This window comes from Anthonomus grandis, chromosome 3 (assembly GCF_022605725.1).
Source record: "Anthonomus grandis grandis chromosome 3, icAntGran1.3, whole genome shotgun sequence".
Taxonomy (NCBI): Eukaryota; Metazoa; Arthropoda; class Insecta; order Coleoptera; family Curculionidae; genus Anthonomus; species Anthonomus grandis.
Window position 1 is genome coordinate 2,646,544 of NC_065548.1, and position 26,514 is coordinate 2,673,057.

The following is a 26,514-nucleotide window of genomic DNA, read 5'->3' on the forward strand; positions in this document are numbered from 1 at the left end:
AGTTGTATACTTCAGATCATAGCACAAATACACCCTGAGAGGCAAATGAGTTTTCACAACATTCAATTCGATATATAGTTGTAGTTGGAATGTTATGACAGTGTAAATTTTCTCTTACTGTAAAATAATCTGAAAGATATTTGAGTACCTAGTACATGTAAGGCAAGGCTGCTCTCTGTTCATATTTGGTATGTTAGGTGTAATGTGGTCAAATTTTCGTATGTTGAAAACAAATGTCAAAGAAGCGTTTTGAGCTTCAATTAGCTCTTTTCAACAGTGAGGTAATTGTAAAAAACAATATTGCAATAATTTGGCACCAAACAAGAGCCTCCATAATCATTAATTTATTTTATTTAAATTGATAGAAACGTATGCCATATGACAATCCCCATAGTCGATGACAAAACATATTAGCAGCTCCTATTTTTCTCTTTAGATATAGTTGGAACTTCAAGCCTTTCAAATTGTTCTTTATGCCTATATTAGGCCTTCTTCAAGGCTCTCCAACAACGTCTTAGTGTTCAGTTGTACGTGTTTTTTTTTTCTTTTTGTACATTTTCTTGGTTCTTGGTGTAAGAACATTTTTGCAGTAGTTAGTGGAAGTCCTTTTTTAATGGAATCATATCGTACACGAACGTACATTTGTAGCTCAAAGATACAGTGGAATTTTTAAGACAAGGTTCAAAAAAAATTAATTAAAATCAACTGTTAAGCGAGATACATTAGAAATTATTCCAGGCACACCTATGAAATCTTCATGGGGAGTTGAAGACTTTTTATCAAATAATTTCATATACGGGGTGTCCATTTAATATCGCGGTGCTCGAGTGCGGCTAAACCGTGAAACCGGGAATGTTAATTGAGTTAGAGGGACCACTTTTTAAAATTAGTTTGGTTGATACAGGGTGTCCCAAAAAAGCGTGGTACATACTTTTTTTTTTAATGGAATTAGGTACCTATATTTTTTTTCTGAAATGAGAATCTCATTTGACTCTCTCTTTAACCCTAAAATTGTTTTGCCCTTAAATGAGACGTTGCCTAGTTATTAACAATTTAAAGAAATTTTCACGAAAATCAATGTTTCACTTAAATATTAATATTTACCATCGGCGTTGTTTATCTTTTTGAAAAATCTGAGTCCTTTGCTAGGTTCATTTTATCTTACGAAATTCCAAAATTTATTTATTTTTATATGGGGTGTTAAAAATCGATATTTAAATAATGATATTTTAAATACAATTTTACGCAATTTTTTTAATGAAACACCCTATAATTAAGTAACGCGTTTTGATAGAACATTGTTTTATCTTTAATTTGATACCAACAAGTTTGCATTTATCTCTAACGGTTTTATGGCACAGATACACCTGTGGTTAAATCAGAATTTACTCTCTTTAAATAGGAATAAAACCTTTTTTATAACTTTTACAGCTGATTATTATGATCAGCCTGTCAAAGACCAAATCTTCATTCATAATAATGCCTGTAAAAACGAATATCAAAACTGTTTTTGCACAAGTATTAAAAAAGTTACTAAAATAAAATATCTTGGTGTAATACTAGATCAATACTTAAAATGGAATGAACACATTATATATCTTAACAAAAAAATTAGAAATATTTTCTACAAATTTTATCTACTAAGAGATATTTTGGACTAAAAGTTACTTATTATTCTGTATACTTCACTGGTTGAGTCAATATTACGATATTGTATAATTGTATGGGGCAGTGCTTATAATACTACTATAAAAAGGCTATGTGTATGTCAAAGCATTGTATTAAAAATACTACAAAAAAAGTCCTTTAGAAGTCCTACAGATGATTTATATAAAACTTACAATGTTTTGAATATGCGAAATTTGTACATACACTGTGCCTTAAACTTTACAACAAAAATAAATAATCCTGTTTCTGAAAGTACTTATATAACTAGATCAAGATTACAAAAGCGAATTCCAGTACCTTTTATGAATAACACTTTATGCCAAAGATTTGCAACATACTATGGACCAACATTATACAATCGACTTCCTTTTGCTATAAAGAATTCTGTCAATAACAAGAAAAAGTTTCAAAAGGCAACAAGAATCTTCTTATTAGAAAATCCAAATTATTTTGACAACTTATTTTAGATACAGCTACCTCCAGCCCTGACTCTCCGTTCAATCGTCGCCATCCTCGTCTACTAGTCATAAATTTATTTAAATATTTTCCTTGTATATCTGTATATATTGTAGACTTTTAAGAATAGTTGTATAAAAAACTAGTTTTTTTTTTCCCAACTTTTTTGAGGACAGTACTGCATACAAGTTGTTAAATCAACTTAGGCATGACCCCTCTATTGTAAAACAGTATGTGTATATAATATTTGAATTTGAATAAATTGAAAATTGAATTGAATTGTTTTCTCAAAATTTGTTCTTAAAGAAAGAGTGAAATGGACACCCCGTATATGAGCGCCTTCCAGCAAGATAATTTATAAATAATTGCAGACACATTCATTCATTGTTGCAGTGCTACCAAACCGAAGTCTTTAATGAAAAAACTAATTTTTTTCAGCTTTAAGAACAAGCAACTACCCATCCTGCCGCAGCAACGACCAATGCATTCGTTTGACCGAGTGCAAACCTTACATGAACCTCATAAAGAGCCTGAGGCGCCCTCTCTCGCCCGCCTCCGTACAATACTTAAGGCGCCAAGAATGCGGATTTGACGGTCATTTTCCGTTGGTGTGCTGTTTCAATCCTTCTGCCAATGCCAATGCCAAAGTCTTCTTCGGCACTGAGGACCCCGTTAAAGGTAAGCACACTTTAAATTGCCATATGATGCTCTTCTGTGACCCACGAGCTTTTCAAACAATTGAATTTTTATTCCAGATTTTCCCCAGACCTCAGAGGTACCTGACCAGCCAGATTTGACCCCCAGTGACTTGAGCGAGTACCGACTAACCAAAGGGAAATTGCTAGTTGCTCCAGAGAGTACTACCACCACCACGACCACTGAAAAGTCTACCTCAACGAAATTGTTTAGACGACGTGCCAATAAATTATTGTGGAACGATGCAGAGAAGATTGACGATGCTGTAGACGTCGTCGAACACAGAAAGAACAAAATGGAGGCGTTCAATCAGGCTTTCGGGTCGATGGATTATTTTTTCGTGAGGAGGATGATGGACCGGACCGGCGAGATTAATAACGTCAGATGAAGTTATTTCTTATATTATGGATGTATCTCCAAGAGTTTCCCCTGTTACAATTGCTGAGCAATTTCTTAGATAAAACGCATTGAAAATGTTTGTTTTGTAAGTGTAGACATATTGATAGTGAGTTAATAAAATGTTAACTTTTTTCAAATATTTACTTTGGTTTTCAATTGACAATTGTTCGAGTTTTGATTTTGGGACAGGGGTTAGTTCTGTCCCAAAATCGAAGTCCCCAAATCAAGCCCTCTAACAGACAGATTCATTTTTCGCGTACCTCCGGGCATGGATTTTTTTAACGAAAATTTTTTTTTTTCGATATCGAACTAAATATACCAGCGTCTTGTTCCCATCCCATACATCAAGAAAATACCGGGTTATGATGAGACACGAGCAAAACTAACGGAATGAAAACACTTTGAAAATTCGCAAAAATGCCACTTGACGCTTTTTTTGAGCCCTAAAATGACCTCGAAAAATGCGACATCTTGGCTAATAACAGAGGTACGACCTTGCGGATGGTCTCGTTGCAATCAGAAGGGCAAAACTAAGGAAAACCCGTTGGAATTTTGATGATAGTACCCATAGAAGCCGAGATATCGACCTTCAAAGTTTGGGATTTTTCATTTTTCGGGTACCTCCGGGCATAGATTTTTTCACGAAAAAATTTTTTTTTTTCGATTTCGAACTAACTATACCAGCGTCTTATTCCCATCCCATACGTCAAGAAAATACCGGGTTATAACGGGATACGAGCAGAACTAACGGAATGAGAGCAGTTTAAATTTTCGCAAAAATGCTATTTTTGACGATTTTTTTGGGCCCTAAAATAGGCTCTAAAAATGCAAGATCGTGGGTAATCAGGGAGGTACGACCTTGCAAATGGTCTCGTTGCAATCAGAAGGACAAAACTAAGAAAAAATCATTGGAATTTTCATGATAGTACCCATAGAAGCCGAGATATCGACCTTCAAAGTTTGTGATTTTTCATTTTTCGGGTACCTCAGGGCATGGATTTTTTTCACGAAAAAATATTTTTTTTCGATATTGAACTAACTACACTAGCGTCTTGTTCCCATCACCTACATTACGAAAATACCGGGTTATAATAAGATACGAGCAGAATTAACGGAATGAGAGCACTTTGAAAATTCGCAAAAATGCCACTTTTGACGATTTTTTTGTGCCCTAAAATAGGCTCTCAAAATGCAAGATCTCGGCTAATACGGAAGGTACGACCTTGTGGATGGTCTCGTTGCAATCAGAAGGACAAAACTAAGAAAAACCCGTTGGAATTTTGATGATAGTACTCATAGAAGCCGAGATATCGACCTTCAAAGTTTGGGATTTTTCATTTTTCGGGTACCTCCGGGCATGGATTTTTTTCACGAAAAAATTTTTTTTTTTTATTATTGAACTAACTACACTAACGTCTTGTTCCCATCCCATACATCAAGAAAATACCGGGTTATAACGGGATACGAGCAGAACTAATGGAATGAGAGCACTTTGAAAATTCGCAAAAATGCCACTTTTGACGATTTTTTTGAGCCCTAAAATAGGCTCTCAAAATGCAAGATCTCGGCTAATAATAGAGATACGACCTTGCGGATGGTCTCGTTGGAATCAGAAGGACAAAACTAAGAAAAAACTGTTGGAATTTTGATGATAGTACCCATAGAAGCCGAGGTATCGACCTTCAAAGTTTGGGATTTTTCATTTTTCGGGTACCTCCGGGCATGGATTTTTTTCACGAAAAAATTTTTTTTTTCGATATCGAACTAACTATACCAGCGTCTTGTTCCCATCTCATACATCAAAAAAATACCGGGTTATAACGAGATACGAGCAGATCTAAGGGAATGAGAGCACTTTGAAAATTCGCAAAAATGCCACTTTTGACGATTTTTTTGAGCCCTAAAATAGGCTCTAAAAATGCAAGATCTCGGCTAATAATAGAGATACGACCTTGCGGATGGTCTCGTTGGAATCAGAAGGACAAAACTAAGAAAAAACCGTTGGAATTTTGATGATAGTACCCATAGAAGCCGAGGTATCGACCTTCAAGGTTTGGGATTTTTCATTTTTAGGGTACCTCCGGGCATGGATTTTTTTCACCAAAAAAATTTTTTTCGATATTGAACTAACTACACTAGCGTCTTGTTCCCATCACCTACATTACGAAAATACCGGGTTATAATAAGATACGAGCAGAATTAACGGAATGAGAGCACTTTGAAAATTCGCAAAAATGCCACATTTGACGATTTTTTTGAGCCCTAAAATAGGCTCTCAAAATGCAAGATCTCGGCTAATACGGAAGGTACGACCTTGTGGATGGTCTCGTTGCAATAAGAAGGACAAAACTAAGAAAAAACTTTTGGAATTTTGATGATAGTACTCATAGAAGCCGAGATATCGACCTTCAAAGTTTGGGATTTTTCATTTTTAGGGTACCCCCGGGCATGGATTTTTTTCACGAAAAAATATTTTTTTTCGATATTGAACTAACTACACTAGCGTCTTGTTCCCATCACCTACATTACGAAAATACCGGGTTATAATAAGATACGAGCAGAATTACCGGAATGAGAGCACTTTGAAAATTCGCAAAAATGCCACTTTTGACGATTTTTTTGAGCCCTAAAATACGCTCTAAAAATGCAAGATCTCGGCTAATAATAGAGATACGATCTTGCGGATGGTCTCGTTGCAATCAGAAGGACAAAACTAAGAAAAAACCGTTGGAATTTTGATGATAGTACCCATAGAAGCCGAGATATCGACCTTCAAAGTTTGGGATTTTTCATTTTTTGGGTACCTCCAGGCATAGATTTTTTTCACGAAAAAAATTTTTTTTTCATTATTGAACTAACTACACTACCGTCTTGTTCCCATCACCTACATTACGAAAATACCGGGTTATAATAAGATACGAGCAGAATTACCGGAATGAGAGCACTTTGAAAATTCGCAAAAATGCCACTTTTGACGATTTTTTTGAGCCCTAAAATACGCTCTAAAAATGCAAGATCTCGGCTAATAATAGAGATACGATCTTGCGGATGGTCTCGTTGCAATCAGAAGGACAAAACTAAGAAAAAACCGTTGGAATTTTGATGATAGTACCCATAGAAGCAGAGATATCGACCTTCAAAGTTTGGGATTTTTCATTTTTAGGGTACCTCCGGGCATGGATTTTTTTCACGAAAGTTTTTTTTTCTTCAACATCGAACTAACTATATCAGCGTCTTGTTCTCATCCCATACATCACGAATATACTGGCCTATAACGGGATACGAGCAGATCTAACGAAATGAGAGCACTTTGAAAATTCGCAAAATTGTCGTTTTTGACGTTTTTTTTGAGCCCTAAAATGGCCTCTAAAAATGCGAGATCTCGGTTAATACGAGAGGTACGACCTTGCGGAAGGTCTTGTTGCAATCAGAAGGACAAAACTAAGAAAAACTCGTTGGAATTTTGATGATAGTACCCATAGAAGAGGAGATATCGACCTTCAAAGTTTGGGATTTTTCATTTTTCGGGTACCTCCTGGCATGGATTTTTTTCACGAAAAAATTTTTCGTTTGATATCGAACTAACTATACCAGCGTCTTGTTCCTATCCCATACATCAAGAAAATACGGGGTTATAACGAGATACGAGCAGATCTAAGGGAATGAGAGCACTTTGAAAATTCGCAAAAATGCCACTTTTGACGATTTTTTTGAGCCCTAATATAGGCTCGTAAAATGCAAGATCTCGGCTAATAATAGAGATACGACCTTGCGGATGGTCTCGTTGGAATCAGAAGGACAAAACTAAGAAAAAACCGTTGGAATTTTGATGATAGTACCCATAGAAGCCGAGATATCGACCTTCAAAGTTTGGGATTTTTCATTTTTCGGGTACCTCCGGGCATAGATTTTTTTCACGAAAAAATTTTTTTTTTCATTATTGAACTAACTACACTAGCGTCTTGTTCCCATCACCTACATTACGAAAATACCGGGTTATAATAAGATACGAGCAGAATTAACGGAATGAGAGCACTTTGAAAATTCGCAAAAATGCCACTTTTGACGATTTTTTTGAGCCCTAAAATAGGCTCTCAAAATGCAAGATCTCGGCTAATAATAGAGATACGACCTTGCGGATGGTCTCGTTGGAATCAGAAGGACAAAACTAAGAAAAAACTGTTGGAATTTTGATGATAGTACTCATAGAAGCCGAGATATCGACCTTCAAAGTTTGGGATTTTTCATTTTTCGGGTACCTCCGGGCATGGATTTTTTTCACGAAATTTTTTTTTTTTTAATTATTGAACTAACTACACTAACGTCTTGTTCCCATCCCATACATCAAGAAAATACCGGGTTATAACGGGATACGAGCAGAACTAATGGAATGAGAGCACTTTGAAAATTCGCAAAAATGCCACTTTTGACGATTTTTTTGAGCCCTAAAATAGGCTCTCAAAATGCAAGATCTCGGCTAATAATAGAGATACGACCTTGCGGATGGTCTCGTTGGAATCAGAAGGACAAAACTAAGAAAAAACTGTTGGAATTTTGATGATAGTACTCATAGAAGCCGAGATATCGACCTTCAAAGTTTGGGATTTTTCATTTTTCGGGTACCTCCGGGCATGGATTTTTTTCACGAAATTTTTTTTTTTTTAATTATTGAACTAACTACACTAACGTCTTGTTCCCATCCCATACATCAAGAAAATACCGGGTTATAACGGGATACGAGCAGAACTAATGGAATGAGAGCACTTTGAAAATTCGCAAAAATGCCACTTTTGACGATTTTTTTGAGCCCTAAAATAGGCTCTAAAAATGCGAAATCTCGGCTAATAACAGAGGTACAACCTTGCGGATGGTCTCGTTGCAATCAGAAGGGCAAAACTAAGAAAAAACTGTTGGAATTTTAATGATAGTACCCATAGAAGCCGAGATATCGACCTTCAAAGTTTGGGATTTTTCATTTTTCGGGTACCTCCGGGCATAGATTTTTTTCACGAAATTTTTTTTTTTTTTTTTTATTATTGAACTAACTACACTAACGTCTTGTTCCCATCCCATACATCAAGAAAATACCGGGTTATAACGGGATACGAGCAGAACTAATGGAATGAGAGCACTTTGAAAATTCGCAAAAATTCCACTTTTGACGATTTTTTTGAGCCCTAAAATAGGCTCTAAAAATGCAAGATCTCGGCTAATAATAGAGATACGACCTTGCGGATGGTCTCGTTGGAATCAGAAGGACAAAACTAAGAAAAAACCGTTGGAATTTTGATGATAGTACCCATAGAAGCCGAGGTATCGACCTTCAAAGTTTGGGATTTTTCATTTTTCGGGTACCTCCAGGCATGGATTTTTTTCACCAAAAAATTTTTTTTTTCGATATCGAACTAACTATACCAGCGTCTTGTTCCCATCCCATACATCAAGAAAATACCGGGTTATAACGGGATACGAGCAGAACTAACGGAATGAGAGCAGTTTAAATTTTCGCAAAAATGCTATTTTTGACGATTTTTTTAAGCCCTAAAGTAGGCTCTAAAAATGCGAGATCTCGGCTAATAATAGAGATACGATCTTGCGGATGGTCTCGTTGGAATCAGAAGGACAAAACTAAGAAAAAACCGTTGGAATTTTGATGATAGTACCCATAGAAGCCGAGATATCGACCTTCAAAGTTTGGGATTTTTCATTTTAAGGGTACCTCCGGGCATGGATTTTTTTCACGAAAAATTTTTTTTTTTCATTATTGAACTAACTACACTAACGTCTTGTTCCCGTCCCATACATCAAGAAAATACCGGGTTATAACGGGATACGAGCAGAACTAATGGAATGAGAGCATTTTGAAAATTCGCAAATATGCCACTTTTGACGATTTTTTTGAGGCCAAAAATGGGCTCTAAAAATGCGTGATCTCGGCTAATAACAGAGGTACAACCTTGCGGATGGTCTCGTTGCAATCAGAAGGGTAAAACTAAGAAAAAACTGTTGGAATTTTAATGATAGTACCCATAGAAGTCGAGATATCGACCTTCAAAATTTGGGAATTTTCATTTTTCGGGTACCTCCAGGCATGGATTTTTTTCACGGAAAAATTTTTTTTTTCGATATCGAACTAACTATACCAGCGTCTTGTTCCCATCTCATACATCAAGAAAATACCGGGTTATAATGAGATATGAGCAGAACTAACGGAATATGAGCAGTTTAAATTTTCGTAAAAATGCTATTTTTGACGATTTTTTTGGGCCCTAAAATAGGCTCTAAAAATGCAAGATCTTGGGTAATCAGGGAGGTACGACCTTGCAAATGGTCTCGTTGCAATCAGAAGGACAAAACTAAGAAAAACCCGTTGGAATTTTGATGATAGTACCCATAGAAGCCGAGATATCGACCTTCAAAGTTTGGGATTTTTCATTTTTCGGGTACCTACGGGCATAGATTTTTTCACGAAAAAAATTTTTTTTTCGATTTCGAACTAACTATACCAGCGTCTTGTTCCCATCCCATACATCAAGAAAATACCGGGTTATAACAAGATACGAGCAGAACTAGCGGAATAAGACCAGGTTATATTTTCGTAAAAGTGCTATTTTTGACGATTTTTTTGAGCCCTAAAATGGCCTCTAAAAATGCGAGATCTCGGTTAATACGAGAGGTACGACCTTGCGGATGGTCTCATTGCAATCAGAAGGGCACAACTAAAAAAAAACCGTTGGCATTTTGATGATAGTATCTATAGAAGCCGAGATATCGACCTTCAAAGTTTGGGATTTTTCATTTTTCGGGTACCTCCGAGCATGGATTTTTTTAACGAAAAATTTTTTTTTTCGATATTGAACTAACTATACCAGCATCTTGTTCCCATCCCATACATCAAGAAAATACCGGGCTATAACAAGATACGAGCAGAACTAGCGGAATAAGAGCAGTTAAAATTTTCGTAAAAGTGCTATTTTTGAAGATTTTTTTGAGCCCTAAAATAGGCTCTAGAAATGCAAGATCTCGGCTAATAACAGAGGTACGACCTTGCGGATGGTCTCGTTGCAATCAGAGGGACAAAACTAATTCAAAACCGTTAGAATTTTCATGATAGTACCGATAGAAGCCGAGATATCGACCTTCAAAGTTTGGGAATTTTCATTTTTTGGGTACCTCCAGGCATGGATTTTTTTCACGAAAAATTTTTTTTCTCCGATGTCGAACTAACTATACCAGCGTCTTGTTCTTATCCCATACATCACAAAAATACCGGGTTTTAACCGGATATGAGTAGTTCTAAGGGAATGAGAGCACTTTGAAAATTTCCAAAAATCCAATTTTTTACGACTTTTTGAGCCCTAAAATGGCTTCTAAGGAAGGTTTTTGGTATTGGGATAAGGATTAATTGTATCCGATATTTCAGTTCATCATTCAATTTTTCATGGACTAAACTAGCTGAAATTGAGTAGGTACTTACCTGTCTTGTTCATATTTATTTATTTATTTATTTTTAGCAATACACCTCAACAGTATAAACCATTTACAGAGCCAAAGGTTACAATGATGTTTTAACAATTTTTAAGATATAATATAGACAAAATAAAATATTCTCCGCGACATCATAGTATAAACTATATATTTTAACAATTTATAGCTATTAGCATATAAAAAATAGGCAACCACAAATTATAAACCCCAAACAAAATAAATACCCTTATACCTAAATCTCAAAGAGAGAGAAAAAAAACATAAACAATACAAACAGCAAAGTTAATTGGATAATCCCAAAAACGCTCTTACAACTTCAGCACCAGAGCATACAAATAAATCATAATATTGTGAGACTCTATTAGCGTTATTGCACATTACATACAGGGGTTAATATAAGAGCACATTCGTATTTGCCTTGGTACAGTAAAAGATTTTAGTATTCCTAGAATTTAATCGTGGTACACCAAAATTTAATTTATCTAGCAATTCAGAACAGTCAATATCCCCACGCAGATATTGGGACAATAGTTAGTTGCATTATGCATTTAACGAAGAATCCATTGATAAAAAAGGAACTGAACAAAAAGAGCACCAAATCAATCTTTTTATACTTTTAACCGTTGAATAAAATAAACAAATTTAAAAATCCCAGCAACGACGAAATAAACCTTATGACGACCAATCAATCACTATGGTCAGTTACCAATTACTTCACCCATAAAAATAAATGAAAAACAACTTTTTATACTGTGACGCACCAGAAATGTAACTTTGACCGATATAATATGTGTTAATTTCAGTAGCGAAATATCATCCATGTACGTACCTGCAAGTACTTTTATAATAGACCAAAATGGGGCTTTTCCTAATAAGGGTTGTACAATAAATAATAAACACCCTCTTGGATTTCCCAAAAAAAAAAGGGATCGGGGGTTTTTCCCAGCAGGTAGTACTTCCAAACCCTTGTGAGTAAGAACACCTTTAATCCAAGCCTAATACCACAAACTCTCAGGTGGCTCCCGTTAGTCTAAGATTAACAAGTGCCGCGAGTTATTCGTGTTCTTTTTTTTTAAATTTTGTTTTCGGTAAATTGCAGAAATATTTTGTTACGGTAAACATGGTATCGGTTTGGTGTTTGTGTGTCGCGGTTCTGTCGCTTTGTGTCCATGGACAAGCCGGATTTTTATCTTTTGTGCCTCGATATTTAGTCAGTAAGTATGATAGATAACATAATAAAAACCCTTATAAATAGCACACACGCTTTTTTTGGGCCTTATTAACGTGTTATAAATAAGTCAATTATACTATAAAAGTGCACTGATTTACGTTACTAAAAATAAATTTACAACCCAATCTACACATAATTACCGAACAACAGAATCAAACTGTTGCACCAAGAATTTCGAAATCAAAAGGTCAATGTTTATTTATATGTATAGGACCACTGGAATTAAAACACACCACAAAAAAGATAAATAAAAAATATATATAATTACACTGCAAATAACCGGAGTAATGTTAGCAACGGAATACCAGCAACGGCGGTTGCCGGGTGGTCACGAGTCGCGCGCGATGTCGAAGCGTCGCTTATGAAAATTGATAGTTTATTTAACACATGCAAAACTTTAGATGCAGTAAAACTTCCATTAGATGCATTTTCTCAACGCAAAAAATTCCTCTTTACTAATTTTATTATGTCGGCACAATTAAAAAAATTATGAAAAATTTTATCGGAAAAAAATTATTTTAAACTCGATATAAGTCGTTTAAAAAGCAAAAAAAACACCGTTGGTATGGTAGCAATTTGAGGATTTTTTTAGGGATGACAACTCAATATCTCTACTAACTTACTGGATATACCGTTTGAGAAAGTCAACCAATTTTAAAAAACTAATTTTTCTAAACTAATTTTTTTACTATGATAAAAGAAGAGTCCAAATTCGGTATATTCGACATTTGAAGGGTAAAAAAACACCGTTGCTACGGGTAAAAAATTAAGATTTTTTTAAGAATGATAAAAGAGTATCTATAGATACTTACTATGTATGTCTTTTCAAAAAGCCGACGTATTTTAAAAAACTAGAATTTTTTTAGTTTGATAAAAAAATAGACCAAATTCGGTATATTCGACATTTGAAGGGTAAAAAAACACCGTTGCTAGGGGTAAAAAATTAAGATTTTTTTATGAATGATAATACAATATCTGTAGATACTGACTATGTATGTCTTTTCAAAAAGCCGACGTATTTTAAAAAACTAGAATTTTTTTAGTTTGATAAAAAAATAGACCCAATTCGGTATTTTCGACATTTGAAGGGTAAAAAAACACCGTTGCTAGGGGTAAAAAATTAAGATTTTTTTATGAATGATAATACGGTATCTGTAGATACTTACTATGTATGTCTTTTCAAAAAGCCGACGTATTTTAAAAAACTAGAATTTTTTTAGTTTGATAAAAAAATAGACCAAATTCGGTATATTCGACATTTGAAGGGTAAAAAAACACCGTTGCTAGGGGTAAAAAATTAAGATTTTTTTATGAATGATAATACGGTATCTGTAGATACTTACTATGTATGTCTTTTCAAAAAGCCGACGTATTTTAAAAAACTAGAATTTTTTTAGTTTGATAAAAAAATAGACCAAATTCGGTATATTCGACATTTGAAGGGTAAAAAAACACCGTTGCTAGGGGTAAAAAATTAAGATTTTTTTATGAATGATAATACGGTATCTGTAGATACTTACTATGTATGTCTTTTCAAAAAGCCGACGTATTTTAAAAAACTAGAATTTTTTTAGTTTGATAAAAGAATAGACCAAATTCGGTATTTTCGACATTTGAAGGGTAAAAAAACACCGTTGCTACAGGTAAAAAATTAAGATTTTTTTAAGAATGATAAAAGAGTATCTATAGATACTTACTATGTATGTCTTTTCAAAAAGCCGACGTATTTTAAAAAACTAGAATTTTTTTAGTTTGATAAAAAAATAGACCAAATTCGGTATATTCGACATTTGAAGGGTAAAAAAACACCGTTGCTAGGGGTAAAAAATTAAGATTTTTTTATGAATGATAATACGGTATCTGTAGATACTTACTATGTATGTCTTTTCAAAAAGCCGACGTATTTTAAAAAACTAGAATTTTTTTAGTTTGATAAAAAAATAGACCAAATTCGGTATATTCGACATTTGAAGGGTAAAAAAACACCGTTGCCGGTATCTGTAGATACTTACTATGTATGTCTTTTCAAAAAGCCGACGTATTTTAAAAAACTAGAATTTTTTTAGTTTGATAAAAGAATAGACCAAATTTGGTATATTCGACATTTGAAGGGTAAAAAAACACCGTTGCTACGGGTAAAAAATTAAGATTTTTTTAAGAATGATAAAAGAGTATCTACAGATACTTACTATGTATGTCTTTTCAAAAAGCCGACGTATTTTAAAAAACTAGAATTTTTTTAGTTTGATAAAAAAATAGACCAAATTCGGTATTTTCGACATTTGAAGGGTAAAAAAACACCGTTGCTAGGGGTAAAAAATTAAGATTTTTTTATGAATGATAATACGGTATCTGTAGATACTTACTATGTATGTCTTTTCAAAAAGCCGACGTATTTTAAAAAACTAGAATTTTTTTAGTTTGATAAAAGAATAGACCAAATTCGGTATTTTCGACAATTGGAGGGTAAAATAACACCGTTGCGTATAGGATTAATATTTTTAGGAATTCCAATTCAACATGTATAGTTATTTGAGTACTCTATAAGCTGTTTAAGAGGGTAAAGGAACACTTTTGCTGTGAGTGAAAATTAGGTTTTTTTAGGGCTGATAATTTAATATCTACCTTTTGTATGTCATAAAAGCCAACACAGCATATTTTGAAAAACTAGAATTAATTTCTACTGATGAATGAACGAACTAATTTTGCTAGATTTAGCACGTAAAGGTATAAAACAACTTTGCTCCAGGTATAATTTTCTGAATATAAAATTAAATTTTCTGTTTTAAGTTCTTTTTTAAATCTTCCTTAAGTGTGTACGCAGTGGAAATTTTGTTGTCTAGAATTTTAATTTGGCCACATTGTTTTTTTGTGATTGAGACGCTTACGCCAAACACGCGGATCGTTCAGATTCTATTTTGCTAATTTGCTTCTCTTACAAATTCTTTTAATGAATTACACATGTCAGATACTTTTGGTAGTTTATTTAATAAAAAGAAAATGTTTTTAATATCTTATTACCTAGTGGTTCAATTAATGCCAATTAAGGCCAAATTCGTACAAAAAAAGGAAATTTTTATATAATAAGTGTAATAATTGTAGAGGTTCTTTTGAGATCACAATAACACAATTTAAAGCTAAATAATGATTTTAGAATTAATATTGTTAAATTTATAGAGCGTCAGTACGCATATTACTTAAAAGAAAGAACTAAAAAAAGTTATAATGCTTATTTGTTTTTTGTAAAGTCGTATCGCATCAAAAAATACACATAGAACATACATATATGGTTATTGTGGCCATTATTATTGTGAAACTTTTAAACTTGGTTGTCATTTAAGAAATTACAAAGAAGAATGCTCGAATTATATTTCTAATGTGTTTAGTCCTAATTTTAATTTTAAACATGCTGATTATTTGACTGGGCAAGTAAGGAACTGAAAGAACTTTATTAGCGACTCATTTTAGGGATATATATGACTTCTTTATAAATAAAAATAAAAAATATTTTAAAACCTAATAATATTTTCAATTTGACAAGAAATTTGCAGGCAAATAAAAGTGATGGGGTCTATAAAAATATTACGGCGGAATTTTTATCACAACTTGATCGCAAATCTGATAATCGCTTTGATATTTTATGGGTACCATCATCTGGAGTATATTCAGTTTACTGGCAAACATCTTACTGTATATATTTTCAGCAAAAAACAAAATGACTTCTTAATATCCTCTATTCGGAAATCCAACCAGAAAGGTCATTTTACATTTAGATACCACTGGTAGTATTGTCCAACATCATGTTTCAGATAGCAAAGCGATTTTTTTTGAAAACAGAATTTTGTATTATATGGTAGGAGTAAGAGTAGGGTTCGCTAAAGAGGGAAATGAATGCGTATCTCCAGTTTTTAAAATGATTTGATCCCAGCGAGATTATGTAACAATTCAAACTGGCTCAATAAATTTACATTTTTTTTTGATAAATATAGCGGAAAATGGCCAATTTTTTATACGGTTTTAACTGATTTTTCTTTAGCAGAAATTCATGCAGTATTTTTATTATTTAACAAAATAAGTTTATTACAATATATTAATGATTTTTGGTTTAATTATAGGGTCAGAGTAAGAATATCAAATTTAGAATCTAATAATATTACAAAATACCCAAACCAATGCACGAAATCTTTAATATTTGCAACATTAAAAGCAGCCGCAACAGTTTTCCCTAACAAAACTTAAATATTATACTAAAATGTTTATTAAATATAATTAAGAACATTTTCATAATGTGCACAACAAATCTGAATAGGAGTAACTGGACTATTGACATGTTTATTATATAGGGTGTCTCACGACGAATAGACGCGATCGATGTCTCGGAGACTAATTATTCAAAAATTTTGAAAATTTGGCAACAGGGCACAGTCGATGAAGGCCTAATTTGGCCTAATGTTAAAAGCCGTATAGATACACGGCTCAAGGATTGTTGATTAGTTGATCATGACGGTTGTCATAGTAACCGCTACAAGCAACAGTAAGATAATGAATTATAACAGAAATGTACACTTTTTAATTACTTATACATTTAATGCATAATTATAATCCATTGTCTTACTGCCGCTTCCAGCGGTTACTATGACAACCGTCATGATCAGCTAATCAACAATCCTTGAGCCGTGTATCTATACGGCTTTTAACATTAGGCCAAATTAGGCCTTCATCGATTGTGCCCTGTTGCCAAATTTTCAAAATTTTTGAATAATTAGTTTCCGAAATATTGATCGCGTCTATTCGTCGTGAGACACCTTGTATAATAAACATGTCAATAGTCCAGTTACTCCTATTCAGATTTGTTGTGCACATTATGAAAATGTTCTTAATTATATTTAATAAACATTTTAGTATAATATTTAAGTTTTGTTAGGGAAAACTGTTTCGGCTGCTTTTAATGTTGCAAATATTAAAGATTTCGTGCATTGGTTTGGGTATTTTGTAATATTATTAGATTCTAAATTTGATATTCTTACTCTTACCTTTGCTGAACAAAAGCTGTTGGAATTTATTTTTTTTAATGGAAGCACCTATTCTTTTAAAATACTGATTTGGAAAAAAATTTAACAGAATCACAAGAAACAAAGCAAACAAAAAACTAAAATTTTTTTTAAAAATCCTTATTTTATTTTATATTTTTTTAAATATTTTATTTTAATCCGAGAAATGGTAAATTTATAAATGTGCAATGGCGGTGTTAGTAAATTAAATAATTTTTTTAATCCGACATTGTTATCGTATATTATTTAACATTACTTTTCTTACCTACCTCTTTGGTTATCTGTTCCTACTAGAGGTCGTTCCAGCAATGCAAGAGGAAAAAATTATTTCAACTATATAAAAAATTATCTCTTGCATAAAGAACTTCGAAAAAAACCCGTAGTGGATTCTGTAGAAATGTTAGAGAATATGTATTGTCCTGCCATAAGACTATAATGTTAGAAATAAATACAAAATCTTGCGCTGTAAATAAAAGAACAATTGAAATACCGGATGAAAAATGGTGCAAGTGAGTTCGAAGGAAAGATTTATACTATAAGGTATCAGGAAGTAGAAAAATACTAAGCCTTAAACAGTTCTCAAATACACACATGAATTCTTCAATTGTCGAAAATACCAATTTGGTCTATTCTTTTATCATACTAAAAAAATTCTAGTTTTTTAAAATACGTCGGCTTTTTGAAAAGCCATACATAGTAAGTATCTACAGATACCGTATTATCATTCATAAAAAAATCTTAATTTTTTACCCGTAGCAACGGTGTTTTTTTATCCTTCAAATGTCGAATATACCGAATTTGGTCTATTCTTTTATCAAACTAAAAAAATTTTAGTTTTTTAAAATACGTCGGCTTTTTGAAAAGACATACATAGTAAGTATCTACAGATACCGTATTATCATTTTAAAAAAAATCTTAATTTTTTACCCGTAGCAACGGTGTTTTTTTACCCTTCAAATGTCGAATATACCGAATTTGGTCTATTTTTTTATCAAACTAAAAAAATTCTAGTTTTTTAAAATACGTCGGCTTTTTGAAAAGACATACATAGTAAGTATCTACAGATACCGTATTATCATTCATAAAAAAATCTTAATTTTTTACCCCTAGCAACGGTGTTTTTTTACCCTTCAAATGTCGAATATACCGAATTTGGTCTATTTTTTTATCAGACTAAAAAAATTCTAGTTTCTTAAAATACGTCGGCTTTTTGAAAAGACATACATAATAAGTATCTACAGATACCGTATTCTCATTCTTAAAAAAATCTTAATTTTTTACCAGTAGCAACGGTGTTTTTTTACCCTTCAAATGTCGAAAACACCGAATTTGGTCTATTTTTTTATCAAACTAAAAAAATTCTAGTTTTTTAAAATACGTCGGCTTTTTGAAAAGACATACATAGTAAGTATCTATAGATACTCTTTTATCATTCTTAAAAAAATCTTAATTTTTTACCCGTAGCAACGGTGTTTTTTTACCCTTCAAATGTCGAAAATACCGAATTTGGTCTATTCTTTTATCAAACTAAAAAAATTCTAGTTTTTTAAAATACGTCGGCTTTTTGAAAAGACATACATAGTAAGTATCTACAGATACCGTATTATCATTCATAAAAAAATCTTAATTTTTTACCCCTAGCAACGGTGTTTTTTTACCCTTCAAATGTCGAATATACCGAATTTGGTCTATTCTTTTATCAAACTAAAAAAATTCTAGTTTTTTAAAATACGTCGGCTTTTTGAAAAGACATACATAGTAAGTATCTACAGATACCGGCAACGGTGTTTTTTTACCCTTCAAATGTCGAATATACCGAATTTGGTCTATTTTTTTATCAAACTAAAAAAATTCTAGTTTTTTAAAATACGTCGGCTTTTTGAAAAGACATACATAGTAAGTATCTATAGATACTCTTTTATCATTCTTAAAAAAATCTTAATTTTTTACCTGTAGCAACGGTGTTTTTTTATCCTTCAAATGTCGAATATACCGAATTTGGTCTATTCTTTTATCAAACTAAAAAAATTTTAGTTTTTTAAAATACGTCGGCTTTTTGAAAAGACATACATAGTAAGTATCTACAGATACCGTATTATCATTTTAAAAAAAATCTTAATTTTTTACCCGTAGCAACGGTGTTTTTTTACCCTTCAAATGTCGAATATACCGAATTTGGTCTATTTTTTTATCAAACTAAAAAAATTCTAGTTTTTTAAAATACGTCGGCTTTTTGAAAAGACATACATAGTAAGTATCTACAGATACCGTATTATCATTCATAAAAAAATCTTAATTTTTTACCCCTAGCAACGGTGTTTTTTTACCCTTCAAATGTCGAATATACCGAATTTGGTCTATTTTTTTATCAGACTAAAAAAATTCTAGTTTCTTAAAATACGTCGGCTTTTTGAAAAGACATACATAATAAGTATCTACAGATACCGTATTCTCATTCTTAAAAAAATCTTAATTTTTTACCAGTAGCAACGGTGTTTTTTTACCCTTCAAATGTCGAAAACACCGAATTTGGTCTATTTTTTTATCAAACTAAAAAAATTCTAGTTTTTTAAAATACGTCGGCTTTTTGAAAAGACATACATAGTAAGTATCTATAGATACTCTTTTATCATTCTTAAAAAAATCTTAATTTTTTACCCGTAGCAACGGTGTTTTTTTACCCTTCAAATGTCGAAAATACCGAATTTGGTCTATTCTTTTATCAAACTAAAAAAATTCTAGTTTTTTAAAATACGTCGGCTTTTTGAAAAGACATACATAGTAAGTATCTACAGATACCGTATTATCATTCATAAAAAAATCTTAATTTTTTACCCCTAGCAACGGTGTTTTTTTACCCTTCAAATGTCGAATATACCGAATTTGGTCTATTCTTTTATCAAACTAAAAAAATTCTAGTTTTTTAAAATACGTCGGCTTTTTGAAAAGACATACATAGTAAGTATCTACAGATACCGGCAACGGTGTTTTTTTACCCTTCAAATGTCGAATATACCGAATTTGGTCTATTTTTTTATCAAACTAAAAAAATTCTAGTTTTTTAAAATACGTCGGCTTTTTGAAAAGACATACATAGTAAGTATCTATAGATACTCTTTTATCATTCTTAAAAAAATCTTAATTTTTTACCTGTAGCAACGGTGTTTTTTTACCCTTCAAATGTCGAAAATACCGAATTTGGTCTATTCTTTTATCAAACTAAAAAAATTCTAGTTTTTTAAAATACGTCGGCTTTTTGAAAAGACATACATAGTAAGTATCTACAGATACCGTATTATCATTCATAAAAAAATCTTAATTTTTTACCCCTAGCAACGGTGTTTTTTTACCCTTCAAATGTCGAATATACCGAATTTGGTCTATTTTTTTATCAAACTAAAAAAATTCTAGTTTTTTAAAATACGTCGGCTTTTTGAAAAGACATACATAGTAAGTATCTACAGATACCGTATTATCATTCATAAAAAAATCTTAATTTTTTACCCCTAGCAACGGTGTTTTTTTACCCTTCAAATGTCGAATATACCGAATTTGGTCTATTTTTTTATCAAACTAAAAAAATTCTAGTTTTTTAAAATACGTCGGCTTTTTGAAAAGACATACATAGTAAGTATCTATAGATACTCTTTTATCATTCTTAAAAAAATCTTAATTTTTTACCTGTAGCAACGGTGTTTTTTTACCCTTCAAATGTCGAAAATACCGAATTTGGTCTATTCTTTTATCAAACTAAAAAAATTCTAGTTTTTTAAAATACGTCGGCTTTTTGAAAAGACATACATAGTAAGTATCTACAGATACCGTATTATCATTCATAAAAAAATCTTAATTTTTTACCCCTAGCAACGGTGTTTTTTTACCCTTCAAATGTCGAATATACCGAATTTGGTCTATTTTTTTATCAAACTAAAAAAATTCTAGTTTTTTAAAATACGTCGGCTTTTTGAAAAGACATACATAGTAAGTATCTACAGATACCGTATTATCATTCTTAAAAAAATCTTAATTTTTTACCAGTAGCAACGGTGTTTTTTTTGCTTTTTAAACGACTTATATCGAGTTTAAAATAATTTTTTTCCGATAAAATTTTTCATAATTTTTTTAATTGTGCCGACATAATAAAATTAGTAAAGAGGAATTTTTTGCGTTGAGAAAATGCATCTAATGGAAGTTTTACTGCATCTAAAGTTTTGCATGTGTTAAATAAACTATCAATTTTCATAAGCGCCGCTTCGACATCGCGCGCGACTCGTGACCACCCGGCAACCGCCGTTGCTGGTATTCCGTTGCTAACATTACTCCGGTCTGCAAATATCCAAATTGTATATTATGTATTATTAGCACTTAATTGAAAAAATCTAGGCACTACACACAAGTTCTTAACTTTGTGGATCCTAGCCACGTCTATGGAAGTTAGAAATAGAATCAGGTACAAACATCAAATTTTTACAGTCGACCAGATAAGTTCTGCAAGCAATCTATTTTTTTTGCATATTTAAGGATTAAATCTAATTTTAAACTTCTAAAATAAAGTTAAAAGAAAAACTATAATTACATATAGACAAAAAGGGTGTAGATTTCATTTTTTTTCGGCATAAAATTACTTATTATATTGTACACCGTAGAATCAATTTTAAAGCAACTGTCTGTGATACAACCCATCATTTTAAACCGTTTTTGTTAAAAAAGAAGAAAAAAAAAAAGAAATATTTTATATATTCTATGTTACCTGTGTGTCCTGTAAACATGATTCTTTATGACAAGCAAAATCACACTGTTATGGCCCTGATGAAGCAATAAAATTATTGCGAAACGTTGGCCAGTACATAAAGTGACGTTTGTTTTTATTCCTTCGATCCCATCCCACAACTAAACTCAAGATAAAAGATAAACGTTTGTAAAATGATAAATAACTTAAAAAAATCACAGTAATTGTTAAATATTTATTGAGATATTGAAATTAATGGTCGCCTTTAAGATCAGACTTTCTTTTTGGTCACCACTGCTTAAGAGACCGATATTTCCAAAACTCTTGCTTGGATTGATTTAAACTTATAACAATATATTTAAAGAATATGCTATAAAATATAACGGTTTTTATTTCATAAGAATATTCTTATTACTTTTTAAGATATTGGAATTATAAGTGAGTAATCACTTCAAAAGACAACCTTGCTTTTTGGTCACCACTACCTAAAATAAGCAATATCTTCAAAACTTTTACTTGGATAAATTTAGACTTAGAATATTATTTCTAAAGAATATTCCAGGGAACATTAATCTTTTTATTTCATATGAATATTGCAATTATTTATCGAGATGTTGAATTTTGAAGTAAGTAGTCGCCTATAAGATCAGACTTTCTTTTTGGTCACCACTGCTTAAGAGACCGATATTTCCAAAACTCTTGCTTGGATTGATTTAAACTTATAGCAATTTATTTAAAGAATATGCTATAAAATATAACAGTTTTCATTTCATAAGAATATTCTTATTACTTTTTAAGATATTGGAATTATAAGTGAGTAATCACTTCAAAGGACAACCTTGCTTTTTGGTCACCACTACCTAAAATGACCAATATCTTCAAAACTTTTGCTTGTATTGATTTAAACTTATAACAATTTATTTAAAGAATATGCTATAAAATATAACAGTTTTCATTTCATAAGAATATTCTTATTACTTTTTAAGATATTGGAATTATAAGTGAGTAATCACTTTAAAGGACAACCTTGCTTTTTGGTCACCACTACCTAAAATAACCAATATCTTCAAAACTTTTACTTGGATAAATTTAGACCTAGAATATTATTTCTAAAGAATATTCCAGGGAACATTAATCTTTTTATTTCATATGAATATTCCAATTATTTATTGAGATATTGAATTTTGAAGTTAGTGTTCGCCTATAAGATCAGACTTTCTTTTTGGTCACCACTGCGTAAAGAGACCGATATTTCCAAAACTCTTGCATGCATTGATTTAAACTTATAACAATTTATTTAAAGAATATGCTATGAAATATAACGGTTTTCATTTCATAAGAATATTCTTATTAGTTTTTAAGATATTGGAATTATAAGTGAGTAATCACTTCAAAAGACAACCTTGCTTTTTGGTCACCACTACCTAAAATAAGCAATATCTTTAAAACTTTTACTTGGATAAATTTAGACTTAGAATATTATTTCTAAAGAATATTCCAGGGAACATTAATCTTTTTATTTCAGATTAATATTGCAATTATTTATTGAGATGTTGAATTTTGAAGTAAGTAGTCGCCTATAAGATCAGACTTTCTTTTTGGTCACCACTGCTTAAAGAGACCGATATTTCCAAGACTCTTGCTTGTATTGATTTAAACTTATAACAATTTATTTAAAGAATATGCTATAAAATATAACAGTTTTCATTTCATAAGAATATTCTTATTAGTTTTTAAGATATTGGAATTATAAGTGAGTAATCACTTTAAAGGACAACCTTGCTTTTTGGTCACCACTACCTAAAATGACCAATATCTTCAAAACTTTTAGTTGGATAAATTTAGACTTACAATATTATTTCTAAAGAATAGTGCAGGGAACATTAATCTTTTTATTTCATATGAATATTCCAATTATTTATTGAGATATTGAATTGTGAAGTTAGTGTTCGCCTATCAGATCAGACTTTCTTTTTGGTCACCACTGCTTAAAGAGACAGATATTTCCAAAACTCTTGCTTGGATTGATTTAAACTTATAACAATTTATTTAAAGAATATGGTATAAAATATAACGGTTTTCATTTCATAAGAATATTCTTATTAGTTTTTAAGATATTGGAATTATAAGTGAGTAATCACTTCAAAGGACAACCTTGCTTTTTGGTCACCACTACCTAAAATGACCAATATCTTCAAAACTTTTGCTTGTATTGATTTAAACTTATAACAATTTATTTAAAGAATATGCTATAAAATATAACAGTTTTCATTTCATAAGAATATTCTTATTACTTTTTAAGATATTGGAATTATAAGTGAGTAATCACTTTAAAGGACAACCTTGCTTTTTGGTCACCACTACCTAAAATAACCAATATCTTCAAAACTTTTACTTGGATAAATTTAGACCTAGAATATTATTTCTAAAGAATATTCCAGGGAACATTAATCTTTTTATTTCATATGAATATTCCAATTATTTATTGAGATATTGAATTTTGAAGTTAGTGTTCGCCTATAAGATCAGACTTTCTTTTTGGTCACCACTGCTTAAGAGACCGATATTTCCAAAACTCTTGCTTGTATTGATTTAAACTTATAACAATATATTTAAAGAATATGCTATAAAATATACCAGTTTTCATTTCATAAGAATATTTTTATTAGTTTTTAGGATATTGGAATTATAAGTGAGTAATCACTTCAAAGGACAACCTTGCTTTTTGGTCACCACTACCTTAAATAACCAATATCTTCAAAACTTTTACTTGGATAAATTTAGACCTAGAATATTATTTCTAAAGAATATTCCAGGGAACATTAATCTTTTTATTTCATATGAATATTCCAATTATTTATTGAGATATTGAATTTTGAAGTTAGTGTTCGCCTATAAGATCAGACTTTCTTTTTGGTCCGATATTTCCAAAACTCTTGCTTGTATTGATTTAAACTTATGACAATATATTTAAAGAATATGCCATAGAATATAACGCTTTTTATTTTACAAGAATATTCTAATTAGTTTTTGAGTTATTGGATTTTGAAATGAGTGGTCGCCTTGAAAGTCAGTCATGCTTTTTGGTCACCACTACCCAAAACGATTAATATAATCAAAATTTTCACTTATATTAACTAACACTCTAAACATTATTTTAAGGAACATTCCAAGAAATATTATACTTTTTATTTTATACCTTTATTTTGAGATACTGAACTTGATACTAAAATGAGTGGTGAAAATAACCTAAAAGATTTTTTTAGTTGAAGGGGAGATCCTTGCCTGCTTGGAAAATTGGCAAAAAAAAACATTCACATATTGCACGCAAGACCTGAGTTGACCAGACCTGTATATTACATTTTCACAATGTTAGATGGATCCTACATCGGAAACCTATATGCTACATTTTTACACATTTGAAGATATTCTAGCAATAAGGTCTAACTGAGTTACATGTATTATTGATGATTTTCCAAGTTTTTTAAAACCCATTTTAATAATTACTTCATGTGAGTGTAAACAGAAGAGAACGAATCAATATTCGATTTTCATATGAATAAAGCATTAACTTCAAAGTTTCCCCAAGGTAATCAACCCTCTGTATTCCTGGCAATAACATGCAAATATACCCTCGAGTAACTCGCGAGAAGCCATAACTTCGGGATTTGCATGGGCTGTTCGTTTGTTTACGATTCGTGTAATTTTTACTAATTCTCACAGCACTTGTTCGATTTTCCTTGAAACACTTAAAAATTAATTTAATAGAGAATATATTTATTTAATGCTGAATTAGTAATTCTATGCATTCCAGTGCACCACTTAGTGAACATAAATAAAACCAGTTGTCCATATCCTCTGAATTCTTGAAAAAAAAACTTTAATACAATCATGCCTTAAATTGATCCTTGAGGTGTCTCCAAATATGTCTTGCAAGTTAAATTTGTAGTCTTTTGGTCAATTTGATTAAATTTTCCCTAATTAAAGATTGAAGACTAAGGAACACGTTCAAACTTGGTGTATAAATAAAATACACGATATATCTCAGAGACACACGTTTTTTCAGGGGATGAAGGGGTGTAAGCCACCCCCAAATAGTTTATAAAACCTTGGTAATTAGTAATATTTTAACTTATTTACGAATCTGGAACCGCTGAAGGCTTAGAGAAATAATGTTATTTAATAACATTATTCTCCGTAAAAATCCGTAAAGAGTTCATACAGGAAAACCCCAATTAAAGTTTTATTTCCTCTCATAATATGACGCTAATTTATTGGAATAAGCAATTTTCTTCATCAAATTCAGTAGACAATAACTGGATCTATCTCAAGTTTGATTTTATTATTCAATTTTAATGTGGTTTGATTTAACATTTAATTTATTGGACTAAATTAGTTGAAAACAAGTATAACGACAGATACACTAATAAGCACGTACTTACGAGTGCTTAAAATAATAGTCTGGGAATAAAATTTGGAAAGGGAGAGACAACATCGTAGATCAGTAGATCTGAGAGTGATGAAAAAAGAATACGATCCTATATTGATGCAAGATAGAGCAAGATGAATGAAGAATGACCATGCTCTTCCAAGCCAAGGCCCACCAAGGATTGTACAGCTGCAAATTATGATATCGAGGGGTCTATTTATATTTTAAAAACAGTTTTTTTGATAGGGGGTTATGTGGTAACTGTTTCTCAATTTTGTTTATCATTTAATTTTAAATTATGAGACTGGGATTACCATTGTTGGCTCTAGTTCCTGGTTTTTGGCTCTAATAACCTTGATAAGCAATT

General features: G+C 31.6%; 1 protein-coding gene across 1 annotated transcript in view; it reads left to right on the top strand.

The window, feature by feature from the left end:
• LOC126734203 (CLIP domain-containing serine protease HP8-like) overlaps positions 1 to 26,514 on the top strand; it is a 38,457-nt gene that overhangs the window by 1,241 nt on the left and 10,702 nt on the right. The window contains exons 2-4 of the mRNA XM_050437740.1: positions 2,563 to 2,802; positions 2,880 to 3,199; positions 11,699 to 11,921. Of these exons, the coding sequence (XP_050293697.1) occupies positions 2,563 to 2,802; positions 2,880 to 3,199; positions 11,699 to 11,921 (783 nt within the window). The remainder of the gene's footprint in view (positions 1 to 2,562; positions 2,803 to 2,879; positions 3,200 to 11,698; positions 11,922 to 26,514) is intronic.